The sequence below is a fragment of the Ipomoea triloba genome, chromosome 14 (assembly GCF_003576645.1).
Source record: "Ipomoea triloba cultivar NCNSP0323 chromosome 14, ASM357664v1".
Taxonomy (NCBI): Eukaryota; Viridiplantae; Streptophyta; class Magnoliopsida; order Solanales; family Convolvulaceae; genus Ipomoea; species Ipomoea triloba.
Window position 1 is genome coordinate 5,229,566 of NC_044929.1, and position 27,403 is coordinate 5,256,968.

At 37.5% G+C, this 27,403-nt stretch overlaps 3 protein-coding genes and 1 non-coding gene across 7 annotated transcripts in view; 3 read left to right on the forward strand and 1 right to left on the reverse strand.

Annotated features, from left to right (window-relative positions):
* Positions 1 to 299: 299 nt before the first annotated feature.
* LOC116004667 (pentatricopeptide repeat-containing protein At1g73710) lies at positions 300 to 6,257 on the reverse strand. 4 transcript variants are annotated; one of them, XM_031244807.1, is made up of 5 exons: positions 2,979 to 6,257; positions 1,882 to 1,932; positions 1,302 to 1,352; positions 939 to 1,058; positions 300 to 868 (listed from the first exon to the last, which is right to left on the reverse strand). In XM_031244807.1, the coding sequence occupies exons 1-2, from the start codon at positions 5,902 to 5,904 to the stop codon at positions 1,883 to 1,885; spliced, it is 2,976 nt and encodes a 991-aa protein (XP_031100667.1). In that variant the 5' UTR covers positions 5,905 to 6,257; the 3' UTR covers positions 300 to 868; positions 939 to 1,058; positions 1,302 to 1,352; position 1,882. The 4 variants fall into 4 exon arrangements, with proteins under 4 accessions (XP_031100667.1, XP_031100668.1, XP_031100666.1 ...); XM_031244808.1 differs by adding an exon at positions 2,094 to 2,321 and having other exon boundaries at positions 300 to 1,058; XM_031244806.1 differs by having other exon boundaries at positions 300 to 1,058.
* A 6,777-nt stretch (positions 6,258 to 13,034) lies between these two features.
* LOC116003735 (pentatricopeptide repeat-containing protein At1g13040, mitochondrial) lies at positions 13,035 to 18,719 on the forward strand. Its single transcript, XM_031243649.1, has 4 exons — positions 13,035 to 13,234; positions 15,852 to 17,775; positions 17,870 to 17,917; positions 18,325 to 18,719. Exon 2 carries the CDS (start codon positions 16,077 to 16,079, stop codon positions 17,682 to 17,684), a length of 1,608 nt encoding a protein of 535 aa, XP_031099509.1. The 5' UTR covers positions 13,035 to 13,234; positions 15,852 to 16,076; the 3' UTR covers positions 17,685 to 17,775; positions 17,870 to 17,917; positions 18,325 to 18,719.
* Positions 18,720 to 19,852: 1,133 nt separating this feature from the next.
* Positions 19,853 to 19,925, forward strand: TRNAF-GAA. The gene has a single exon. It is a non-coding gene; the product is annotated as a tRNA-Phe (tRNA).
* Positions 19,926 to 24,098: 4,173 nt separating this feature from the next.
* The window catches only part of LOC116004810 (subtilisin-like protease SBT5.6), a 7,018-nt gene continuing 3,713 nt past the window's right edge, over positions 24,099 to 27,403 (forward strand). Inside the window, exons 1-6 of the mRNA XM_031244981.1 lie at positions 24,099 to 24,176; positions 24,344 to 24,539; positions 24,686 to 24,865; positions 25,230 to 25,341; positions 25,722 to 26,277; positions 26,641 to 26,738. Coding sequence (XP_031100841.1) covers positions 24,099 to 24,176; positions 24,344 to 24,539; positions 24,686 to 24,865; positions 25,230 to 25,341; positions 25,722 to 26,277; positions 26,641 to 26,738 — 1,220 coding nt within the window. The remainder of the gene's footprint in view (positions 24,177 to 24,343; positions 24,540 to 24,685; positions 24,866 to 25,229; positions 25,342 to 25,721; positions 26,278 to 26,640; positions 26,739 to 27,403) is intronic.

Consider the following 27,403-nt stretch of genomic DNA (forward strand, 5'->3'; position numbering starts at 1 on the left):
TTTTAGAGCAACCTCATCAATGAATTTCGAGGTGATTTTTTCAGAAACAAAAATTAAGAGTGATTTTTTCAGAAACAAAAACTGGGAATGGTTTTTCTTTTAACTGATGCGAGATGAAATTTTTAGGTGATTTTTTTTTCCTTGCAAATTAAATAATTTAAGGGCAGTTGTCCTCACGGCTCCCATTGTGTATCCGGTCTTAACGAGTATTATTGATTTAATCATGATTTCACCCATCAAAGTGAGAGGGGAAGAAAATCAGGGATTCAGAATGCCAAAGCTCATACAGATATAGAAAATAAGGATAAAGTTTGAACCAAATAATGACATACTTCATGAATTTCTTTACATTAAGGCGTCTTATACATTGTTTATCATGGATAGTATAAGAAGAAATGAAAGCTATGACCCAAATCCACAGATTCTTAGTGTGTATCACACTTCAATGCTTGAGTTCATTACCAAAGCATAACTCTGAATCTCCACTTTACCTTAACAGAAACCCAAAATGAAAATCAAATCACAAAACGTATACGGAGTAATTTTTATTACCAAGAGTTAAGTTGGTTTGGACCCATCATTTTAACAAGATTTGAAAGGTCAGATAATTGATTTCGCAAGAAGGTTATTATACAATCATATGGATAGTAATGCAAATGAGACAGACGAATCATAAAATTTAAGTTCCATCTCACCACTATAGCTATACACTGGGAAAAGAATAATCATAACAATTGCCTGATAATCTGATATACTCACAGATTTTGAAGTTTTAATCAAGGTTGGGGTGCTTGCTAATTGTTTCTTCAGCATTAAAAACACCAAGCCTTCTCAATTGGAACTCTAGCATTTTTTGACCAATCATGCTCTGCAAACACAGATAAAGAATGCAGACCTTTTTTTCTACACATACACACATACAGAGAAAGAGAAAGAACCTGTCATGGATTTGGAGTTGGTCAATCATGGCGGACATACGAATCTTATCTTCCTCGGGAAGGTTGTCCATGTCGCCAGTCATGCTCTTGTCCATCCTGCTTGATTGCTTCTCCGATTCACTGCTAGGGAAGAAAATCATATAATTAAGGATAAATTTGAAAATCTTAAGGTAAAATTAAAATCTAAACAATCAGAACCATTCATTTCATTTAATCATTTGACGACCATTTTTTACTACCCATTATAGGCCTAACTTTATTGGCTCCTATTTTTTTGAAATCCAACAAATCAAATATATTAACCATCAAGATAAACTGAAATACAATAAGTAGATATGAATATAGTAGATATGAATATGTAACCTTATTCACTTTCAGGGCAGGAAATTTGGTTGGCCCAAGTATGGAAGAAACCTGCATATACAATTTCACCCTTAAACATAAAACAAAGCCAAGTGTTCTATGCACTCTTACTTTGAAAGGCACAACCAAAAATATCTTGCCACTCTGACCATTCCAAGTCTATACCAAACTTGAAAGAACAGGACTGACACTCAGGTGGATGAGTATGCATAGTCACATACAAGTTTAGCCAGTACACTAATGAGTAATGAGAAACACCTTTCCATATGGAAAATACTATTTGGACTCCCAAGTTCTACTCCCTACTTTTACTCCCACACTCAAAATTTGATGTTGGCATTTGCTTTAGGACCCACAGGATGAAGATAGCATATCATCTCTTGCCACATCAAGGAGTAAAAGTAAGGGAGTAGACGATGGAAGTCCACGTAGTAAAACTCTTTCCATATTTATCCAATATTGGTGATCATAAACTTTATGTCATCAAATGAGGCAAACTAAACAGGAATGCAGGTCAAACAAAGATTAAGATGTTTTCATGTATGGATCTAGTAGGTCCTCTCGAGAATTTGACACTCACCTTAACTCGCTCCAAAGTTGGAGTTTTTGGGAAGCGTACCAACTGATGAATCTATAGGCATAAAGATCAATAGATCATGTAAGCAAACTTTTTAAAAAATCAGTAGTAACAAAATAAATTTTAAAAAAAATCTACATTTTCATTTCAGCTATTCTACCATGGAAGATTACCATTACCATTACCATTCCCATTCCCCCACCATTTTCGTCTACCTTTAGGATTGTCTTCTTCCACTAGTCAGCAACAATGGTTGTAACCTATCTTTCTTACTTCTTAGCATAGAAGTTTCATCACCTTCAGTGAGCAACACCATCTGACCATCAGAACCATCAAACTTGGCATTGACAATACAAGACGGGGGAGAAAGAGAAAGGTAGAAAGCAGCAGGTGCATGGTTCATAGAGAGCTATGCCTTAACCTGCTAACGTCCTCTGGTAAACCTGATAATTAGTTATACAAAAACTAGTTGGACAACAACAGATTTGCGCCTCCATGCTGAAAAAGGCAGAGCAGCCAACAATTTTCTTTTAACATATTTGTATGTGAAAGGGCAATTCCCAGCAGTAGGTTGTAATATTAGGGTTTATTATTTTGTTGTTTCTATCTTTTTCTTTTTATCTTTTTTTTTTTTCATTTTGTGAGTGGAGAGAAAGTTCTTCAAATGAAGATCTCAGATGCTTCAATTGGGTGGAGGAACAAAGCTTGAAGATCAGAGATTTTTCACCAAGAGCGAGACGAAAAGAAATAGTAACATACCAAGTTGCATGTTGCGTAATTAAGGAAAAATCAGATCCAAATGAAGCTAGTAACTGAAAGACAGGATGCAGAAATAAGAAAAGAAGCCAGGGGTAATTGCAGACAGGTATGTATTAATGTATGTATGCATTGCAAATACAGTAACCAAAGTAAAAGGTACAACCACCTACTGACCAATTGGACAAAAGAAATTATATACTGATTTTCTTCTTAACTAAACCCCATAACATGGACAAGGTGGTCAAATAAGGCCCAAAAATGTTTCATCTGCCATTTTTAATTCCAGATAAGGAAGTCAATGGCCTATGATAATCGTCTAGAGAATGTTTCATCATTATCACCTTCAGTTTCAGGGTGAGGATACAGCTCTTCATCAAAAGCATCTTCAGTTTCAGAGTTAGGATACTTCTCTTCACTAGAAGCAAATCTCATCTCTTGACTAACCAAATAAGCAAGATCATGTCTGCCAGCATCTTTATAGGCCTCTATGACAGCATTGTACAATGACTCATTATGCTCTATAGCTCCACATTTCAGTTGCCTATACACCCGCTCTATGCCTTGAACCAGTCCAGCTTTCCCATAACAACATACAAGATTGACATATGTAACAATGTCAGGTTTCACTCCCATGTCTTGCATTCTCATGAAGATGTTTAGTGCTTCGTCAATTTTCCCTGATGCTCCATAAGCATATATTGCAACATTGTAGGCAAAGGAATGAAGCTCCATAGCTGGTTTTAAAAAGGTTTCACAGGATTCAAGTGCAAATGCATGCAAACCCACCGCAGAAAAAACAGAGGCTATCACAGCTTGGCCCGCATAATCTTTCCTTTCCTGATAAGACAACTTAAGTTGACTGATCGCTTCAGCTGGAAAATCTCCCTTCTGTAATATGGTGAATAATATTTTAAATGTAGACTTGTTTGGTATAAGCTTCCTATCCACCATTTCATGCAACAATTCACCACATTTAATAAGCTGCCTATTTGCACAATAACAAGTCATTATCTGGTTAAATGTCGTGCAATCCCTTAGAAGTCCTAACTGTCTCATCTCCTCTGCAATGTCAATGGCTTCACTGAGCATACCTTTATTCTTGTAGGCATATATCATAGTTGAAAAAGTAACCTCGTCTGCCTTGCCTTTCTGACGCAAGTCATGAAATAACAATTTTGCTTCAGACACCATTCCAAAGGCTGCATACAGATTGAGCATACTATTGGATGCCACAATATCAGGACCCGTATCCAAGTTTTGCATTTTCTGATATAATCGCTTTGCTCCTTCTACTGAACCAACCTTACTATATGCCTTAATCATTGAAGTCAAGATAATTTGATTTGCTGATACCCCAGATTCTTCCATCATGTGGAAATAGTTTATGGCTTCTTCAAATCTACCAGCTTCAGCAAGCCCATCAATTAAAGATCCATATACTATCTCATTTGGTTTTACACCAGTTTTTAGCATTTCTTGGAACACGTCAATTGCATCACAAAGCCTACTCATGCGAACATAACTAGCAATTACAGCAGAGAAGGTCAGACATGAAGGTTTAAATCCAACATCTCTCATTTCAATTAAAATTTTCTTTGCTTGGTCCACTAAATCACCCTTAGAAAACATCTGAATCAGAGAGTTGTAAGTGCACTCATCTGGCCATGTTCCTTGACTCTTCATGCCCTTGAACAGGAAGAAAGCTTTATCATAAATCTTTGCCTTCCCATAAGCTTTAACCATGACATTATACTCCAACACTGTCTTCTTCTGTCTGAGCATATCCCTCTTACTGAAGAACACATCCTCTGCTTCAGCCCAAAGTCCCTGATCTGCATAAGCATCCATGATGGCAGCATAAGTCTTTGATGACAGCCCGCCAATCAATTGACATTTTTCAAGGAGAGCATTGGCTCGCTCAGTTAATCCTCCACTGATATACAATTCCATAACAACTGGAAGAGAGCGTTCATCAATACGCATACCTAAACTCTCAATTTCTTTAAGCACAACCTCCACTTCATGTACCATTTTTTTCTTGCATAGTATATTAAGAATGGCTTTATGGGTTACAACATCAGGGAAAAGTCTAACCTCCCTTATCCTTCTGTAATACTGAAGAGCTAGGTCTATTCTTCCCGCATTGGCATACAGAGAAAGAAAAATGTTATATGTTTTTGTGTCAGGATGTATCCCTCTTTCCTCCATCTTAGAAAGCAAAGCTTCAGCTTCATCCAAATTACCAAGATTCCCACAAATAAAGATCATGGTGTTGAAAGTATAAGTATCCATTGCCACCCCATTCTTCAGCATTTCTGCAAACACATCTCCAGCATCTTTCATTCGGCCTGCCTTCCCATACAAATCAATAAGAGCATTGTATGTTGCCGTAAGTCGAGGCTTCCTAAGAGAGCTCTCTGCCTCTGACAACTCCACAACCCTAGATGGATTCCTAACTCCTGTCCTGAAAAGCTCAGTCAACAAAAATTGCTTCAAACTGAAGGGCTCTGAACTAGAACTTGCGTCCGACTCACCAATGGAATCCAAATCAAGATCATCCAACTTGATTTTCCCAACGCACCAATCTCTATAAAACCTATCTGCCCGGTCATACTCCCCTGCATCCTTCAAAACCCTAACAACTGTCGTCATGGTAACCTCATCTGGGAAAATTCCTCTCAACTTCATATGCTTAATCCAAAGAAGTGCCTCCTTCACAAGGCCTGCTTTTCCATACACATCAACAAGCATCCCATATGTATTGTTTGTAGGTAAAACCCCATCTTTTGCCATTTCAGTCCAGCAGAGTCTCAACTCATCCCATTTCCGAGCTCTACCCAAAGTGCGCAACACAACATTGTAATGAATCACATTAGGCACATACTCTTTCCGCGACTTCATCCACTGAAACACCCTAACAACCTTCTCCCAACTACTCTGTTCTTTGAGAATCACAGTGAACTCCTTGTCACTAAGCTTCCCATAATACAAATCAAGGGTCTTCTCCACCTCATTCTCAGTAGCCAAAGTACGCAAAATTGATGGCAGTACACCTTCAGACCCTTTCCTTTTACCATTAATTACACTTTTCGAAGGAAACGATACAGTTTTTGAACAACACTGAAGCTTAAACCCTGCATAAACCCTAACTCTTTTAACAAACCGGGCATATATAAATCTCTGATTTTTTAGAAGGGATTGGTGCTCTGGTCGTGTGGTGCTGTGAGATGATGGATGAGCGTGCAAATAAAACCCTTGAAAATCCATAGAATTGAAGGGAGAATGAAAAATACTTGCAGATATTTTATGTGGCGGAGAATAAGAGACTTCCTTGACCCCAGTATTGCCAATTTTCTTGGTCTCCCACTGATATGGAGGAGCTGTGTAGATGAAGTATCACTGCGAGCTCACGTGCTTAATTCTTCAGCGATGAAAGGCCAACTAAATCAGAATACAACTCCGGAGAAGGAGGAGCTGTGAGCTTGGACGGTGATGGAGTTCATCCGCGGTAGTTTGAGGTTTCCGGCGACTAGGCCGTGGTAAGACCTCCGGTGGAGCAATGAACGCGAGAGAGAGAGAGATTGGCGGTAGGCGGCGGAAGAAGGTCGAGATTTTTTTTTTTTGTTAACAATCTTTAAACCAGACAACGAAAATTTTATTTAACAAAATTAAAAAGTGAAAATATTCATTTTAGTCCTGCACATATTGTGATATTATTATATGCAGTCCTTTGTTTTTAATTCAATTATATTTAGCTTTATAACTTGATTTCCAAAAATATTTAGCTTTATAACTGGCATTATATATTTGGTCTTTTATTGCCCTTTTTATTAAATTATAATGCTAAACTTTTATAATACCAAAGGTCTCGTGGGCTAGTGCCACTCGGTTGCACCTCACAATCACCTTACTTTAAATATAGCATAGCCTTAATTTCCAATAAATATAGATTTTGGTCCCACGAATATTAGTAAAATGACAGTTTTGATTTACATGTTTAAGTCATACCAATTTTTCATCAACTATTATTTTAGTATAAATTTTCATCTACAACTATTATTTTTGTGCCAAAATTCATCACGCCGGTCACCCTTTCATTTAAGACATGCTGAAATATAAAATTATTGATAGGGGATATACCCCGGGTATACGGCCCTTAATACTCTATACGTATGTTGGGGTGCTGTACGGGTATTCGGCCTATATATAGGGCCCTAGCCCTTCAAGTTAGGGGTTCTTGCCCTTCTCTTATTCTCTCTAAAGGCATTCTAGAGACCAAGCTCTTCCTTCTCTCTAAGTTCTTACTCAAAGCACAATCAATAAAGAGATGAATTGAGGGCTAATTTTATGATCTACATTACATATACTATGATGTACTTCTATACAAAGGGAGAATTAATCTTTATCAAATGGCGCCGTCTGTGGGGATCGGGTGAAAGGTCGCGTTCCCGATCCAAGAGCAAGATGATTCGACCAAAAATAACTTCTCCACCATGATTCTAGATCTGCTTTGTGTCATCCGTGGTAAAGAACCAGAAGAATCTGGGTCCAAGATAGAGAATCAATGGGCCAGTCCAGCACTTCATCATCGACTCATTGTCGCATATAGCTTCACCAGCATCTTTCTCTCTCTCAGAAGTTGTCAGATAATGTGCGGGAAATCCACCAGGCTCATCGTCTTCTTCTCTCCAGCCAGACTTCCATAGGAAAATCGCCAACTTCGCCGCTGCCAATTTTCTCCGTCGTCGCCCCAGGCCATGACGCCGCCGTGGTGTATTCATTCACCTTTCCGTTTGATCTGATTCCTTGACCAAATTCTACGTATCCCTGCAAGGTTCTAGTGCAGCCTTTGTTGAGAGGAGTTGGGTGGGGTGGTGGCAGCGTGCAAATAACCCTGCAAGGCTTGTGGCTTCACCACCGTCGCCATCCTCTCTCTACTGTACACATAACTTAGGGTTGTCGAGAAAAGAAAAAAAAACAAGGAAAAAGCAAAGCTTCACCGGCGATTTCATGATTCCAGATGGTTTTGTGCAAGTCCAGAGGTAGCCGTTTCCTCGCCACAGTTCTTCACTTCGATCCTTGAAGATGGAGAAGGAGAATTTTTGGTGCCAAAGATTCTCTCTCGTTGGTGGGTGTGGGCTGTCCAGTAGAGTTTAAATGGATGCTTGCAATCTGATTGGTTGAAGGTGGCGGTGAAGTTCAAAAGTCAAACAAAAGAAATAGCCAGAAAAGTGTAATGGTGCAAAGTTCCTTATTTTCATTGGCTGCATGTAGCGGTGGAGTGCTTTCTCATTGGCTGCAGTAGCAGGTGATCCCGGTCGGTCACTGAGCAGGCAATCACTCAGGTCACCGAGCATGTCATTGAGGTTGGCTATCTTGCTTGGCTACTCCACCGAGTCCGGGATCTCCAACTATGGTTTGATTACTGGCTCTCCTGACTTCAAGGTCGATGCCAGAGCTCGCCGAGGTAGACAACCATAGTTCCGGTCTGTTTGTGTTAGGAGCAGTCAACTAGAGTTCCGGTCTGCTAGTATTCGTCGATCTGCTTATATTTTCAAGCTGATTATGCTATATTGCCCGGCCTTAACAATCGCAAAGCATCTCCCGGTCATAGTAAACTGATGCGGTTGCAGGCTTCATGTTAACGATGGTGGAGTGCAATACAAAAATTGAAGACAAACAAATTATGCTCCGTAATGATCGTTCATTCTTTTCCCCTGCTGCACGAGGACAGTATACATGCATACGCCTATATGCCCTTACGGTTCTTATTCGAGCATGTAGTGACATAGATGACTTGTGGATGGTGTCATTTGCTCTGGAGAAGCTAGAACTTGCATACCCAGTGATTGAGATCGTGACAAACATTACCAACATAGGGTTAAAACCTGAATTTGTCACCTCTTCTACTGATGCTCCAAGCTGCTCAATCCACGTTCATATGGAAACTGATGCTGAGGATAACCCCTTTTTAGAGGGTCCTACTTCCTAGCAGTGATGATTGAAGTCTCGCTTCTTTCAGAACAGAGGAGCGAATCCCTTGACTTGGGGTTGGTTTCCCGGGCCGACGAGCGCAAGGTCGTGAATATTTGTTTCATGGACTTTGTGATCGGAAAATCTCAAGTAAGACCTTACCGGTCATGACGTCGAGTATCCTTGGCAATCACCCTGCGTTCTGTCCGAAACTATAGTGATTCCTCGGCCTCGTGAATCTTCAGTAAGCGGCTCCGTTTCAGGCCGGATGGTCAGTACCGGCTCAGACCACCTCCGTCAAGGCTCCATCACCGGGAGTTGACTTTCATCCCAACGCAATGCCCCGCAGAACAACTCTAGCTTTCTGTTCGGAGGTGTGGAGTAATCTTCCCGGTCTGAGATTGCATGTGTTACGGGCTCTATTATCAGTTCTTAGCCCGTGTTTTGTTCGGGAAGTTGACAGTCGCAGACCGATCGCAGAGTACGTGCCTATATATCCGAGCTAACCAGTTGTATCCTCTATCGGCAACAATCAGGAGTCTGAATGCTCTAATTTTACTGATGGCTGACCGGTCTCGGAATTCAATGACGAGACAATTCTCCGGAACCTCCGAGCGTTTATGGCGCTGGTTTCTGGAACGAGGCTCGGTTCCGATCGTACCATCACCGCACGCACGAGTTTTTGGAACGGAACGTTGACAGCTTCATCTTGTAAGCGATCAACTCTGTGATCAGCTTCCTAGCCTTCTCCAGGTAGAAACCAGTGACCTTTGAAAGCTAGAGTGGGCAACGTCCTATCCGAAGTCGCCGACCAGCGCATGAGATAATACTGTATGAACGCTCGGATCGGACCGATCGCGCAAGGCTTCGCCGATCATCCATTGCATCCGATCAAGTTGTTTGGGTTTCCTTCTCCTTCACTTCACCGATAGCGAGCTTACGCCAGGCTGCTCCTAAGAAAAAGCAGAGTACAAGAGGAAATTGGAGGATTCTACCAATCTAACCAAGACTCCTGACTAGGGAGCGGTTTTTCTCGACCTCGATCCCCATAACTGATCGGCATATGCCCAAATTCGATTGACCGAGCTCCAAGCTAGCAGCAGCAGTCAAGTAAATGAACTTGCCGCCTCAACAGGCCACCTCTGGATTTTATCTTTCTAAGATGATTCGTCTCCAAGCCGCAGCCCGGCGTCAACGAGCGAAAACCAGCGAGCTTCCCTATCATTCTCAAGTGGTGCATACTGGAAATTGGTGAAACCTTGATCCTTGCTGACCGAAACTCCCAGCAGCGAACACGGTTCCGATCATACCGATCGCAGTGTAGTCGCCTTCATAGCCTCGGAGACATGCCATGAATGGTCAGCGCCAAGTTTTAGATCGTAGCAGCGAGCCCGGAGTCTCCCGAGCAGCGAGCCATCCCGGTCATGCCGATCTTGAAGTCGTCGGATGATGGTGGAGTTTTAGCCCGGAGGCTCCCTACTGGATTAACAGAGTTTCCGACTCGTCTCCGAAATCGTCATTCGACTTCAAACCGATCACAAACAAGCACTTTATGTGCAAGGCATCTCCCGATCAAATGTGTTCCCGATCAAATGCATTTCAAAGCAGATTGATGAAGTCACCCCCGAGCACAGCGCGCAGCTCCGATATGATGCACCGATCACGACGTAGTTGCCCGATTAAACTTGGGAAAATGCCATCAATGGTCCTCGCAGGCTTTGGGTCACTGGGTGAGTAACCAGACTGGAGTCCGACTCTTAATTATTCGAGTTCCACCGAGCTTCACGTAAGCTTCCCGAGCAGTCACCGTGGAGGAGCATTCCGAGCATGGTTCCAGTTGCGATCGGGAGGGCGGATCCTCTGTTATTTTCCGAGGAGCTTGTGATCAGCCCGGCATCGCTTTGACACCCTGTGATCCACCTTTGATGACAGTCTCCATCAGAATTCGCAACTGCGTCAAATTTAAAGAGTTGATGCTCGTTTACGACACTGCATGCTGCTTCCGACAATGGCTAAGTGCTACGGTCAACGCGGCCCCGAGCACGACAGACTACAGTGGCGATCGGCGGATGCGGAGGTCTGAACCGGGCGTCTGAGCCCGGTCTTGATCTTTAGGCAGCTTCGGTGCAGCGGATTCGTGCATGCAGCCTCCTGATCAGTTGCCATAGCATGAAGTTTTCTTCCAGCCGAAACCAAATATTCCCATGGTTTGATCGAGGGCTGCCAATTAAATCAAGGGTAAAAAATTCTCCAAAGCCGAAGGCATATTATTCCAATTGTAAATTTGTAAATTGTAGTAGTAGTTTCAAATTGTAAAATATATAGCCTAAGATGTAATTTGTGTAAGCTATAGGTTATTACTTAGAAAATTGTAATAGCAAAGTGATATGTAAAAAGCCCGGTCAGGTTGGTCCATCCACCACCGGCATTGTAAGCCCGGGGCCAGATCTCGGCATAGTTAATTACGACGGCGGTCGGAAAAAACGCAACGGGAGCAAGGTGCCCGTTTATGGTCCTCGGACTGATATTTGTGGGAGTAAGGTGCCCACTACGGGAGCAAGGTGCCCGTTTATCGTCCTCGGACCGATCTTTGTGGGAGTAAGGTGCCCACTACGGGAGCAAGGTGCCTGTTTATCGTCCTCGGAAGTCGGACCGATCTTTGTGGGAGTAAGGTGCCCACTACGGGAGCAAGGTGCCCGTTTATCGTCCTTGAACCGATATTTGTGGGAGTAAGGTGCCCACTACGGGAGCAAGGTGCCCGTTTATCGTCCTCAGACCGATCTTTGTGGGAGTAAGGTGCCCACTACGGGAGCAAGGTGCCCGTTTACGTCCTTGGACCGATCTGTGGGAGCAAGGTGCCCACTACGGGAGTAAGGTGCCAGTTTATGGTCCTCGGACTGATTTGTGGGAGCAAGGTGCCCACTACGACCGAAAAGTCGGAAAAAAACTACGGGAGTAAGGTGCCCGCTCGGTCCTTGAACCGATCTATTACGACGGCGATCGAAAAAAACGCTCATGTGCTAAAGTCCGGTTAGGTCGGCTTCGCCACCATCGGCTCGGTGACCCGAGATCGTATCTCAGCATAAGCCCTACGAGGTAGGCAATTCAGCCCGCCAGGTCGGCATTCCACCCCGGGCAACTCCAATCCCTTGGTTGGTAAAACCCGATCCCTAAATCGGTAAAATACGACCTATCAATCGTATCGAAAAATCCGATCCCTCGATCGGTAGAGTTCGGACGACCCCTGTAGTCCAAAAGACTATGCTTAAGGTTGTACTTTTTTTCCTTGACTATGATTTTTTCCCGTTGGGTTTTTTCTTAGTCCAAGGTTTTTTACCGAGGCAACCGGCATAGGTCACAGACTATTTGGTCAGCTTTAAGCCTGAACTCTTCCTCTTTGGCGCTCAAAGTTGTGCTCTTTTTTCCTTGGCTAAGTTTTTTTCCCACTAGGTTTTTTATTAGCCCAAGGTTTTTAACGAGGCAACTAGCGTGAGTCGCGAACGGTAAGTCCAGTCTTCCAGCCCGACCCCTTCCTCGTTGACTCGACGTCAGGGCTCGGACTGGGGGGGCTAGTTGATAGGGGATATACCCCGGGTATACGGCCCTTAATACTCTATACGTATGTCGGGGTGCTGTACGGGTATTCGGCCTATATATAGGGCCCTAGCCCTTCAAGTTAGGGGTTCTTGCCCTTCTCTTCTTCTCTCTAAAGGCATTCTAGAGACCAAGCTCTTCCTTCTCTCTAAGTTCTTACTCAAAGCACAATCAATAAAGAGATGAATTGAGGGCTAATTTTATGATCTACATTACATATACTATGATGTACTTCTATACAAAGGGAGAATTAATCTTTATCAATTATTATGGATATTTTCGTCATTTTCAAATTAAAATCACAATTTGTGCATAAATAAAGAGATTTAAACTCTAAGATTGATCTCGATTCATAATTTTTCTCTTCAAATTAAGGTAGGATGAGGAGGAAAACTGCAAATTGGAATATATTATAGAGCTTAAATCTCTTTATTCATGTTCAAATTGGGATCTTATGTTGAAAAGGATGAAAATACCCTTAAAATTTGTACATTTCGATATATCTTAAAACGAGGAGTGATCGGTGTGATGAATTTTACCATTAAAATAATAGTGGTTGATGAAAAATAATGCTAAAGTAATAGTCGTGAAAGAAAATTAATAAGAATTAAACATGTTAATCAAAAAATTGTAAATTTACTAATACTAATGAGACTAAAATCAATATTTATTTAAAACCTACTAAGCACAACGAGTCAACAGTTAAGGTCTTTGGCAAAATTAGTACTCCGTATTTGCTTAACAAAGTCAGTAATACTAAAATAAAAAAATAAAATAGTATTTGCTCTCCTAATTCCCTAATCCCTAATTCCTTATTCAGATCCGCTGCTTCTCGGCTTCTCCACTCCAAAGTCCGTCACTTCCACTCTTCCAGTCCTCCACAGTTCCACAGCCACAGCCCACAAAGGACGCGAACGTGACGACGGTTCTCCACCTTCGGCGACATTCCGGTCAAAACTAAGTCGCCCCTCAGTGGCTCTGCTTCACGCCTTCACTAAGTCGCTATAACTCAAAGTCTCCAACTCTCAAGGTAAATTTTTATTTTTTTACATATTAAAATTGAAAGAGATTGGTAATTTTGCACTTGGCTAGCACTGCGCTTCCACTCCTTCTAGCCTTTCTCGTGTGTGGCATGTTTGAACCCTTTGACATGAAGTTTTTTTGGCACTTTGGCAGTGTGTTTCAGTGTTTGTACAATTGTACGGTGTTTATTATTTAGACTTGGCATTGGCAATTTGACATTTGTAAAACTAGTATCTTTAGAGACTTGAGTTATATTTAGACTTTTTCATTTGTTAGTGATTTGTTGATTTGTTATAGAAAAATTCTTTAAAAGAAAATCAACTTTTGAGGATTCATCTAGTCAAGGTAGTGCCATACCTTGAGAAAGGTATTTTTGATCAAGTTTCCAATGATGCAATTCTACACTGGTTTCAAAATATGAGAGAACGTAGAGGAATATTATCCCGTTCATCATAAACCTTGTATTGTAATTTATAATGTATTTCGTATGTGAACAATCTTATTCGTATATGATATTTTGTATTTGAACAGTTTTGAATTCATTGTACATTTGCTTCTTTGCCCCACTCAACTTAATTTCTGGCTCCGCCACTGGTCGATTGGATCAGATGTTAGTTGTCTAATGACTTACTGTAGATTGAATCAGATGTTAGTTGTCTAATGACTTACTGTAGATTGAATCAGATGTTAGTTGTCTAATGACTTACTGTATATTGTCGAACGCGTATCTCCTTCAAACATTCTGTTTTGTTGAAATATCATGTGCTAGTTGTCTAATGGATATAACTTTTAGTTGCTGTTGGTTCCTCTTTGGTTCGATATGGCTACTGTGTAGTAAGTTCGATTCAATCACGGAGACAAGCTAAAGGATTCAACTCTATTTATCGTTTCTGAAGCTGAAGCGTTTTCGTGTTTAATTTTGTCAAGATGATGGATTTTTAACAGCTTTAGCTAGTCGTCATGGAAAATTAGATGAGGTGTATTTTTACTAGTGTGTGAACCAGGTTAGTTTTTAATTAAACATTTAGGTTTCTGTTAATATATCAAATTTTAGGTCTTATGGCTACAGCCTACAGGCTTTTTACTAGCTCATAGAATTGAACGAAATGCAAAATGATGGAAACACTTCTTTATAAAATCTTTACATCAGCTTGGAAACTCACTCAAGCAGATAGGCAAAGCTTTGTTATCAATACTGTTGTGGAGATATGGTTTATGAGAGATAACTTGCTGATATGCAAATGAATTGTAATATATGAATGTATCTTACATTAAACAAAGTGTGTATTGATTACATTACATTGTCATAGTCTCATATAGAAAGGAATAATTACACCGTGAGTGGACTGGGCATGTGAAGAGTGCATTTTCATTCTATAAAATTGTAGAGGTATACACGTGGACAGGTATAATTTAATAAATAATGCAGAGTGCATACAACATCTTGTCCATCCAAATGTGATCCCTTTTTTAATTTTTCTTTTGTATTATATGTGTGGTTTCAGAGCCAGGAGTAATTTGTCAAGGTTTTGCCATCTAGTTCCTTCAGAAATCAGAAGAATAATCTTATGTAACCTGAGAATGTTAATTTCTAGTAAAGCTCTGACTTTTCATCTGATATCAGTTTAGGGTTTATGCCCAACTAACTTTTCCCAAAGGCTTGGGTTGAAGAAGGTGGAGTTCAATAACACGGTCCATGGAAGCAATTGGCCAACACCAAAAGTTCTATGCTTTTGTACTCGTCATTTGACAAACTGGAAAATGTTCATAAATCATCATACATAACAATTAAAGCAAATAAACTACAGGTAGAACTTTTGTCTTTTGTTTCCCTTTGTGATTCATGAATCATGAGTCATGACACACTGACTCGTGTCTCATTCTTGCAAGAAACACTTCAACTAACTAGAAGAGTGAACCTCACAGAGCCTTAGACAAGAGTTTGCATATTAGTGCAAGTAATGGCACTATGAGCATAAATCTAACCATCTAACAAGACCATGCCATTTTTGTGTTACTGAAGTAATCATTTGCTTTCTTCAAGTCATTGGTATTGTACTCATGCTTATTAATTATTATATTAATTCTCTATTGAAGGTCAATGAATGCTGCAACTACATATATCATACTTTAGAATTAGAATGAAAGGTGGGATCAATAGTTTTGAGTTAATTATTGCTTTGCATAGGCTGGAAGTTGTTCATACCTTCAAAGTTGTCATGCATTGCTTGAATGTGGTGCAAGTGTATATTCTTATCACTCTTCTCTAACTTTTATATAATATGCAAAAAATTCAACTAGTTAAGAAACGATCGGGAGAAATGAAATAAGAAGGTGAAGCATTCTATATAACGTTTTTGTGTATTAAAATTGAAACTTTAAAGTTAAAGCAAGAGTCACTGTTTAAATACATGTTATATATTGCTTGTTTTAGTTGTTATACCCGAACAATGATTGAGCCCTTGTTGTATATTGAAACTTCTGTATTTTGTTGTTTTTGTGCATTGTCAGCGCTTTTGTGTTATTGGCATTGTGATTTTATGTCTTTTGGAAAACTTGTCCAATTTTAAAGGTAAACTCTGTCAAAATTTTAATCATATCTTAATGCATTTTCTTATTTACAGGTAGGGAATAAAATGGATATCACAAAATGCTGGGCAAGAGTGGGCATATTAAGGGGCTATTTCTTGGGGTTGAAGAGTTTGTATATTTTTGCCTGCTCACAACTAGATATTGACATTTATCCTAAGGTTAGATGTCCGTGTGTGAAGTGTTAAACTGAAATTTACCCACCACGGGATGATTTTAAGGTTCAACATTTTAGAACTGGTTTCGGGCTAAAGAATTTGATGATATGCATTCATTTCTCAAAGCACTCTGATATGTATAGAAATCTTGGTAAGCATCGGCTTATATACCGTGCTCGCATTTCCAACTATGTGAAAACTGGGCTTGTAGAAGAAGCAATCCAGGTGTTCAATAAGATGATTGGATCAGAGTGCAGGGTTTTCAGCATTGATTACAACCGGTTCATTGGTGTCTTGATTAAGAATTCGCGCTTTGACTTGGCCGAACAGTATTATAATGAGATGAAGCCCAATGGTTTCTCTTTGAATTCACTTACGTATTCAAGATTTATTTCTGGGTTGTGTAGAGTTAGGAAATTTAAACTTATTCATCAACTTTTAGATGATATGGATAGGCTTGGGGTAATCCCTGATATTTGGGCATATAATATGTACTTAAATCTTTTGTGTAGTGAAAACTTTCTGGATTTAGCCTTGCAGATGTTGAGAATAATGGGTGAGAAAGGGAGGGAGCCTGATGTGGTCAGCTTTACTATTGTTATTAATGGGTTATGCAGGACTGGAAGATTTGACAATGCAGTTGAAATATGGGATATGATGATCAGGAAAGGTCATATTCCAGACAACAAGGCTTGTAGAGCAGTTGTACTGGGTTTGTGTGAGAGTGGGAAGGTTGATATGGCATATGAACTTACTTTGGGTGTTATGAGAAGTCGAGTTAGGTTTGACATAGAGATATACAACATACTTATTGATGGGTTTTGCCGAGTTGGAAGGATTGATAAAGCTCAAGCAATCAAGACATTTATGAGAAGAAACGGATGTGAGCCTGATTTGGTTACTTCAAACATTTTCTTGAATTATTCTTGTAACGAGCTTATGTTGGGGGAGGCAGAGAGAATGATAGAGAGGATGGAGATCGGTGGGATGAAACCTGATCATTACAGCTACAATCAGCTTCTTAAGGGTCTATGCAGGGCCAGGAAAGTGGATAAGGCTTACACATTGATGATAACTAAGATGGAACCCAAAGGCTTGGTTGATGTTGTTTCTTATAACACAATAGTTAGAGCACTCTGCCAGACAGGCCACTCTAAGAGGGCATACAAGCTATTAGGAGAGATGAGACAAAAGGGCATAACTCCTGATGTTGTAACTTTCACAATTCTAATAAAAGCTTTCCTAGGCGAAGGAAATTCCAATGTGGCCAAGATGATTCTTGACCAGATGACACAGATGCATCTCTTTCCCGATCGTGTATTGTATACTACTATTATTGACCATCATTGCAAGACTGGCAGAATAGGATCAGCTCAGAGCACTTTCCATGACATGGTGGAGCAGGGAGTGACCCCTGATGTTGTTTCCTACAATGCACTGGTTTATGGGCTTTGCAAAGCTTCTAGAGCTAGTGAAGCTATGTGTCTTTATGAAGATTTGCAGAAGAGAGGTTTATACCCCGATGAGGTTACCTTCAAGCTAATTATTCAAGGACTAATTCAGGAAAAGAAACTTTCATGGGCTTGTGCAATCTGGGATCAGATGATGGAGAAGGGCTTTACGCTTGATAGTGATTTATCCGAAACTCTAATCAATGCCATGAACAGGAAGGATGTTTCCTCCAAGGATGTCAGCAAACCAGAAGCCTAATGTTGAAGGTGAAATTTGGTTAAAGTGTCGTCGATTTTATTCACCTAATGGAGCCAACTTGATGGTTGGAGAGCAAGACTCACTTCTTGATGTAAGTTGTCAAGTCGATCTTATAATTGAAGCAACCTCATACAACTTGACGTTTGCTTTCTGCGTTCCTGGGCTTATACTACCTTTTCTTGCAGGTGATGCAGGAATGAAGTTGCGAATTTCCTAAAGAGATCCTTATCCAAGTATGATGCACTTTTTGATAAATTATTGATCATTTCTTGTTTACCCATGAATATGCACTGGTTTGCTGCTTGTCATTCCTTGCATGCTAACTGTAACATCCATCTTAAAGTAAATATTTACTGGCTTACAGTTCTTATTTTACATCTAGTCAATAAAATTTTTAGGATTATAGTTTTGAAGCAATTGTAGGGAGTGGCAATACATGCAACTTTAAAAAAAAAAACACCCAAAGAGGAGGATGTAAATAAGACAGGGATAAGGTAAAAATAAGTCATTTAACTCTTATGAAAACAATAATTAATTAAACCATCAAATTTTAAAAAAGTTGTAAATTAACATGTGAACTTGGCAAAATAGTACAATTGGCATTTTTAACTTGTAACCACTTTTATTGTTGATGTGGCAGCTTATGTAGACATTCTTATGCTGATATGAAATTTGAATTGGCTACTGCTAAAGTATGCTCACTGAAGGATGGACAAAGAGTCCATCTCTGACTCTTTTGTTCAGATGAAGATGCCGGTAATATAAGATAAATGTTATTAAACATTATGTGTTTGTTGACACGATTAATGTACTATTTTGGATTAGCATCTATAATGCAAGATGGACATAGAGTCCATCTCTGACTGAAGGATGGACAAAGAGTCCATCTCTGACTCTTTTGTTCAGATGAAGATGCCGGTAATATAAGATAAATGTTATTAAACATTATGTGTTTGTTGACACGATTAATGTACTATTTTGGATTAGCATCTATAATGCAAGATGGACATAGTCCACGATAGATACTGGATCAAATGCGGACAGGGCTTCTTGTGCAGCCGGTGCGAGTTGCATCATTAAGTATGCATAAATTCACCACACAGTATTCGGAAATGCACTAGAATGAAATGCACAAGTGCACCACAAAATAAATCACACCTTAGACTGGCTTTTATAGTTTTATCCCCGAAATTGTATGCAATTGCAATATGGTGTGGCTAACTTAAGGCTAGGGTAGATTTTCTTTGTTTCTGTTTTTATGTTTATTTTTATTTTTTCCCATGAACAATACATGAAACCATTGCAACGACGGTAGGTGGGTAGAGGTCATTTTTTATTAGTTACTTTTGAGATTTTAATAATAAATTAAAATATTATTATTATTATTATTATTATTATTATTATTATTATTATTATATTTTGAGGGTGAGTTCATATTGTAAGGATGTATAGAAAACAATAGTGAATTGCAAATACATGTAGCGCCGTGCAATTACTTTTGAATGTTAAAAAAGAAATTACATCCATAAAAATTTCATTAGCTTGTTGGATATGACCACTCTTGCTAAGGTTTTTAATTTGTCACTTTTTTTCTTTTTCTTTTTTCATTTTTCTTCACCAGAACAAATTATAAGAACCAAAAAACAATAAATTCATTCAACCTAGAACCAATAATTTTACAAATAAGGAATAAAGATTATATAATATAACATCATGTTCCCGACTTCTCGTTAATTAAAATTAATCTAATAAAGTTAAAATTTATCACTAAAGAATTTGACATCTCAAATTCCAGGAGGAGTATGTGTATTTTAAATAAAAGAAAAATATAAATGAGCATTTAACGTCAGTTCCGAGACGTTAAATGCTAACTTTAAAAAATAAAATTAAAAAAAATAATAACATTAAAGGCAAGTAACCAAACACCCCCTTAAGGATTGGATGGTGAAACAACTTAAACCAGCATGGCAGTATTCATTGTTGAGTTAGTAATTGTTGTCCAGGCAAAGGCATGTATCTCACCTTTGCCTTGTAAGATAAGTTTACAATGTAATTAAATAACACGAAATGGGTATTCAAAAAAAAAAAAAAAAAAGGTTTTTGTTTTGCTTTTTTTTTTCTCTTTGTGTTGGAACTTTATAAAATGTAAACCGCATATATCGCACGTTGCGGGGATAGCTCAGTTGGGAGAGCGTCAGACTGAAGATCTGAAGGTCTCGTGTTCGATCCACGATCATCGCATTGTTCGGTTACGTTTTGGGGGGAAAACATCTTTTTAGGTTCTTCTTCTTCTTTTGTTTGGAATTATAAATAACTATTTGCATAACACTAGTCTTAAATAATTTGTACTAATATAACCTTTTTTACAAAAACAAAAGCAAAAAAAAAAAAAAACAAAACAAAACAAAACAAAATTAAACCATGACTTTTTAAAATTTCATTAAATAATTTTTTTAAGTTTTTTAATTTTTTAAATTTTTTAATTAATTATTATTATTATTATTATTATTATTATTATTATTATTATTATTATTATTTTCGTTTGTACAACTCAACTTCTTGACATGAAACCATGATGGAGAATTTTTTTTGAATATCTACTAAATTATAAAGGAAACAATATTGCTAAGGTTCTAATTGGAATACAAATTAAAATATGTTAGGTTCAATCATATACAATGATAAGTTGCACATTTTAATTTAATTTATATATTGTATAGTGATAAGATATTATATTTCTAAATTTATAACGTTTTCTTTGTTTCTCTCTTTATTTACAAACTTTGATAATGAATTATTATTTAACTTATTATTATTCTCGACTTCACGTTTTTTGGTCGCCCTTCCGCCGGAGCCATCACCGGTCTCCGGAATATGCTGCCGCCCATCAGAATCTGTCGTCAGAATTGAAATGACATGTTATTACAAGCCATTTACCGATTATTGGTTTAATTGACTCAATTGACATGTTAAAGGGTTTAATTGACCCTTTTAAAAGTTTAGGTGCCTAATTGACTTTTGGTGTAAAGTTTACAGTTGTTATACCGTGGACCATGGTCATGACTGATACTGCAGTTGTGTTGAACTGAAACTGTAGTTGTGTTGAAAGGGAACTGCAGTTGCACGGAACGGAGGCCGTTTCATCCGTCAGAAATTGCAGTTGCATGTGTTGAATTGATACTGCAGTTGTGTTGAAAGGAAACTGCAGTTGCACGGAAAGGGAACTGTAGTTCTGCGGCTGTTTTCATCCATCAAAACGACGCCGTTTTGATGGATTGTGGATCACGATCCACAGTATAATTTGCGTAAAGTTTAGGAGCTTATTTGACTCTTTTCCCTATTATTTATTATTTTTAAAACTATTATAATGTAATCATAAATTTAATATTAAGTATCAATGTTAGTTACTTATTTTCGCATGCATAACTATCATCAAATATAAAAACTTGTTAGTTATTATATATTTGAAAGTGGTCATGGAAGCTGTTATTAAGTTTACTTCAAATATCGACCATTCACCATTCGATCTAATCCTAAATCCTAAATCCTAAATATATATATATATATATATATATATATATATATATATATATATATATAATTTTTCGTTTATTATGCCGCCTAAACAAAGAAAGCATGCATTGATTAATTTGAAATTAAATTATTCTATAGGAAAACTCTCTTTTAATTTAACCCTGATTACTTTGTTTACAAACCCAGATTTTAAAAGAATTGAACCGTTTTTTCCACTTGATTCGTTATTGGTCTTTATTTAAGAGTTAATTCATTTTTTTTTTGTCATAAATTTATAGGTGGTAGTTCACTTTTAGTCGTTTTTAACCGAACATCTTCATTTGGTCCTAATATTATTATGGCATGACCATTTTTGGTCATTTATTAACAAAATGGTTTGAATGCCATTAAACACAAAAGTATTTCAGTCTTTAATTATACATTTTTTCAAAAAAAAAAACATAAAAATATAGCAGTGTCAACCTACTTTGTATAAAAAAGATCGAAATACCCTTGTATTTAACAACATTTTAACGATTTTGTTGAAGGATGACAGAAAATGGTTATGACACAGTAATACTAAGACTAAATAAGAATGTTTTTATTAAAAAAGGACTAAAAGTGAATTGTCACCTATAAATTTAGGATAAAAAAATAGAATTAACTCTTTATTTAATTAGTCACGAGTACAAGCGCCCAGCTATTGAAGTAGTTAAGGAAAATTTCAGCAGTCTTATTCAAAAAAAAAAAAAAATCATTTAAGCAAACCTTTTAACTAACTCTGAATTTAAAAAAAAAATGGTCTAAGGAAGTTAAAGATATATGCAAGAGCTGTTTTCATGTCTACATTAGCATGCAACTATTTCAAACATAACCAAAAGAAATCTCCAATTTCAACTCATTAAATCTGTTTATAATATCCAATGGTTTTATAAAAGTTCAAAAAAAAAAAAAAAAACATCTCATTCTTTTTCGTGATGAATAAAACTCACAACTACTACCTAATAGTGCACATTAGATAAACATAAAAGCTACTCCGTATATATTTATCATTTTATATATTTTACTATGGCTATGTATAGTATATACTAGTGTATTATGAGATCATTTCACGAGTCTCAATATGTGAGACGGGTCAGATTTAACAAAATGAGCTATAATAGAATTTTTGATATAATGAATACTTTAAGTCTTATATATAGTACTTTATAGCAAAATTGTAATAAACAATTTTGCAGAAATAAAGTAATAATATAACAAAATTGTAATTATAACATATCTGCAGAGTATACAAGTAGTCAAATTATGGACAAGTTGTGTGATTTTTGTTTTTTTTTAAATGTCAGCAATGGTTAGAAATCATTGTCAACCCAGAAAGTCAGGTGGCAAGAATTGACGTCTTCTCCGTCAGATTTCTTACATATGATATGGTCAATGTGCCTTGCTCTGGTTCTGAGTTAATTGAGAAAAAGGTTCCAAGAATTCTAAATTTAATGATTAATTTTGAGAATATAATGTCACTAGGGGATCAAAATTAAAATTTTCTTGCAAATGAGGATTAAAACATTACAAGTTCTTGAATCAGTGATCATTATTTTTAGTGACAAGAAAACCCGCCGCCATTACTTAAGTTTGTGCATTAAGTAGACTCCACCACTTTCCTTTGAGAAGCTTAAGGCCCTCCGAGAGGCCCCAAAACTCAATCGAGAAAGTAATTGGTGATTGGTACTATAACACTTCTGTATCTAATAGTGATATTATGGTGTCAAATTAATTTTAGGGTCCGTTTGGAAACTCATTCGGATTTTCCTATGTTTGTATATTCAAGGAAAATAGTCAATGAAAAATATTCATACTAATCAAAGAAAAAAAAAGGCCTAATTTGGTGGAAAATATTTTCAGGAAGCCAATTTTTAGATTTTTCTATGTTTGGATATTTAAGGAAAATAAAGTTAATGAAAAATATCCATTCTAGTCAAAGAAAAAAGGCTCAATTTGGTGAAAAATGTCTTCCTAGATTATTAGTGGGAAGATATTTTCTGAATTTTTTGTTTTCTCATATTTATCTTCTTTCTCATCTCTATTTAACCTAATTTCCATATTATTATTACCACGACCACCAAACTACCATAATCACCACAACCACCACCACCACCATCACACCACCACAACGACCACTACCACCAACACTGCAACACCACACAACCACCACAAGTGAAATGAATACCATCAACTTAAATGATAGGCAAAAACTTGTGTGAGACCGTCTCACATATCCTTGTCCTTGAGACGGGTCGGATAATAAAGAAATGTAATACTTATATATAGTAGCAAATGTAATACTAAACCATAAATAAAATATTTATTACTTATATGAAAAAATGCAATACTTTTGAAGAAATTCATCAAAATGTAAAAGTATTACATTTGTCCTCAAAAGTATTACGTTTTCTATTATAAGTAAAAAAGAAAATAGTGTATTCCTAATTTAGTATTACATTTGCTAGTATAAGTATTACATTTGCATATTAACCCTACCCGACCCCTTATCTGTCGTCAGACAAGTGTGGCCTTAAATCATATGTAGTTCGTATAATGGTCTTTGATCCGTGGAGAATCTTCTCCAAAAAGGTTGAATCCGAATCCCAAGGGCTCTTCACACTCTGACTTAACAAAGCATTTAGAAGGATGTAATTTCAGTAACATGGAAGTTTGTTTGTCAATTATAGATTGGACGTACGACGTGCATGCATTTGTGAAATAGCTTCTAAATAATCCCATGTTGTAATATACATATACACTATTTTAATTTATTATTATCCATCTTTGCATGCGTATATACATATAAATGGCAGAGGGTACGTACCAAGACTCATCACTACTTCAATTCAACAGAAGAAAATGAAGATTCATTGTTCCATTATTTTTTTGTTTCTTGTCATCCTTAATGTCCTCGCTGCAGATGATCATCAGAGAAAGGTTAGTTTCTCATCTTTTATCTGTCTTCTGTTTTTCATGCATATATGCTTAGTAAATATAATGGATATTTCAATAATAATTCTCAGCTCTCTGATCTGAATGAATGAATGAATGAAGTTGTATTATTTGGTATTTTAATTGGTTTGTTGTTATATATATATATGCAGGTTTATGTGGTATATCTTGGGGAGCACAGTGGGGGGAAATCTTTCCAAGAAATTGAAGATTTCCATTGCTCATTTCTCCTCACTGTAAAGGGTGGTTCCAGAGAAGAAGCTAAAGCATCTCTAGTTCACAGCTACAAGAATGTCATCAATGGCTTCTCCGCTTTACTTACCCCAGACCAAGCTAACAAGATATCGGGTAGTCTAGAAACTGTTTCAACTAAAAATTTAAATTGATAATGGAACAGTAGTACAATTAGTACGTACTATGTATGAGCTGAGTGATTCAAAATCTATAGTTTTAGTTGTTGGTTTATCATATCAAATTTGGTGTTTAATGTGCAGAAATGGAAGGTGTTATTTCGGTATTTCATAGTCATCCCACAAGAATAAAGCCTCATACTACTAGATCTTGGGATTTCGTCAACTTGCTTGAAGCTGTAAATGGTAATCCATCTGGCCGAGAGGAATTGTTGAGAAAAGCAAACGGTGGAAAGGATGTGATTGTTGGTATGATGGACAGTGGTAAGTGATTCTTAATTATCTTCTTCCAAAAGGTCGAATTTTCAACTTAAAGGTCCCTTAGCTCCTCAGGTCCCAATCCTAACAGGATAACTCAATGGCTTAGCAGACAATTTCATGTGTACTGTCGCTGCCGAATTTTAAACATTAGTTCTTTTTCTCAAATATTACATACTAAAACACTGAACTGAGCTTGGGTGCGGGCCTCAATCTTAATTATCTAATGAGTTTGTACGTGGTGGAGTAATAATATAATATATATCTCTATCATCCCAATTAAGTCTGTTTGGTTTTCATTCCTATGTCATCCAATTAGTTAATTTAATGTCCTCTATTAATTTATATTATATTATATTGTTGATTTTAGGTGTATGGCCAGAGTCTCCAAGTTTCAGTGACAGAGGTATGAAACCAGTCCCTCGTTCATGGAAAGGAATATGCCAAAAAGGTTCTGCCTTTAACTCTTCTCATTGCAATAGGTAATTTAATTATTATTTTCATTTTTATATTAATTAATTACTTTCTTACCCTCAATTCCCCACCTAACAAATGTTTTTAAAAACTTTAATAAAATTACATTTTTATCCTTCAATTATACCCGTAGTACAAACTTAGTCCTTGAATTATATGTGTAATCATCTTTAACCTTTAAGTTATGACAAATTGAAGTGGCAATTTTAGTTTCTCGTGAACTATTTCTACTACCAATTTATCACTTAATAAAATGACTGACTCCATTTCTATGCATAACACCATAACTTAAAAGGTCAAAGATGGTCAGACATATAACTCAGGGATCAAGTCTGTATCACGAGTATAATTAGAGGACGAAAACGTAATTTTGCTAATAAAATAATAGGAAACTAATTGGAGCAAGATACCATCTAAAGAGCTACGAAGCCACCTACGGCCGTCTCAACCGGACAGCAGACTTCAGATCGGCGAGAGACGCCGACGGCCACGGAACTCACACGGCTTCAACCGTGGGCGGCCGGAGAGTTCGTAACGCCGCCGCCCTCGGCGGTTTCGGAAACGGTACCGCCTCCGGCGGCGCGCCGCTCGTGCGCCTCGCGATCTATAAGGTGTGCTGGCCAATTCCCAACCGAAGCACACGCACGTGCCTGGACGACGACATTCTCGCGGCGTTCGACCACGCGATCTCCGACGGCGTGGATGTTATTAGTGTTTCCTTGGGCGCCGCAGCCGGAGCGCAGTATTACACGCGCAGTGGTGTAGCCATCGGAGCGTTGCACGCGGTGAAGCGCAACATTGTGGTGGCGTGCAGTGCCGGAAATGCGGGACCCACGCCGTCCACGGTGGGTAATGTGGCGCCTTGGATCATTACGGTGGGGGCCAGCAGTAGCGATCGTGTGTTTTCCTCGCCTTTAAAGCTAGGAAACGGCATGATTATTGAGGTATATATATTTAAAGCTACTGACTAGGCGAGATTTTTTAACACTGCTTTACTGTACATTTATAAATTAAATTCATTTTACTTTTATCATTTTTTTTAATCTAAGTGGTTAAGGTTGTTAATTATAATAACTTGTATATTATACATATTTTTTTGTACAGTTGTAAATTCTTTTCTAATTTCATATTTCTTTGCTCTTAATTGATGTATTAATAATTTCAATTCTATTGTCTTTTATCTTTTTTTTTAAAATATAATTATACTAATACTACTAAGTATTTTTTTTTTCTAATTGATCATTTATTTTGTTATATGTGTGACATTTGACTAATTATTTACATATGTTTCCTTTATTGACTAACAGGGACAAACAGTCACTCCCATTAGGAGAGGAAATTTGCTTCCACTGGTCTACGCTGGCAATGTAGAAATTCCGGGAACTACCGATAACACTACAAAAGGGTAAAATGCATGCATGCAACTTTCTGTGTTTAACTGTTTATTACTTATATATATGTACATAATCGAACAGGTTGAAGCGAAAACATTTCTTGTAAAAAATGTGAAATGATATTAATCGTTCGTATGAGACAAATCAGACAATCTACAACGTATTTAAATTTATGAAAAAAATTGCATAATATTGCAAATTCTAAACATGCTATTGTAATTTGCAAAGTTTTAAAGTGCATTCACTAGTATATAAACATTGCAATCAAGTTGGAGATATGCACCGTATAGTACATCAGCAGATATATGTGAAACTTTGCCTAGAGCACATTCAGGGTTTTGTAATAATTATCAAAATGTCACTATTTTTTCTCCTTTTGTCTTGCTTTAAAACCGTGGGTCATTCTAAATTGACGGCTAACATACATTTTGCAACATTTTTTACGAAAAAAAAAAATTGTTCTCAAATGATGTGAATTTTATATATAACATTTTGCTACATTTTTTAGTGAAAACATTGTCACTATTTTTTTTCCTTTTTTTCCCAGATTTAGAGTTGTTGATCATCCTAGACGATTGATTAACATTTTCTCACATTTTCATATGATCTTAATTTTATATATAACTAACTATATATGTGTGTGTTTTGCAAAAAAAAAAAAAAAAAAAAAAAAAAA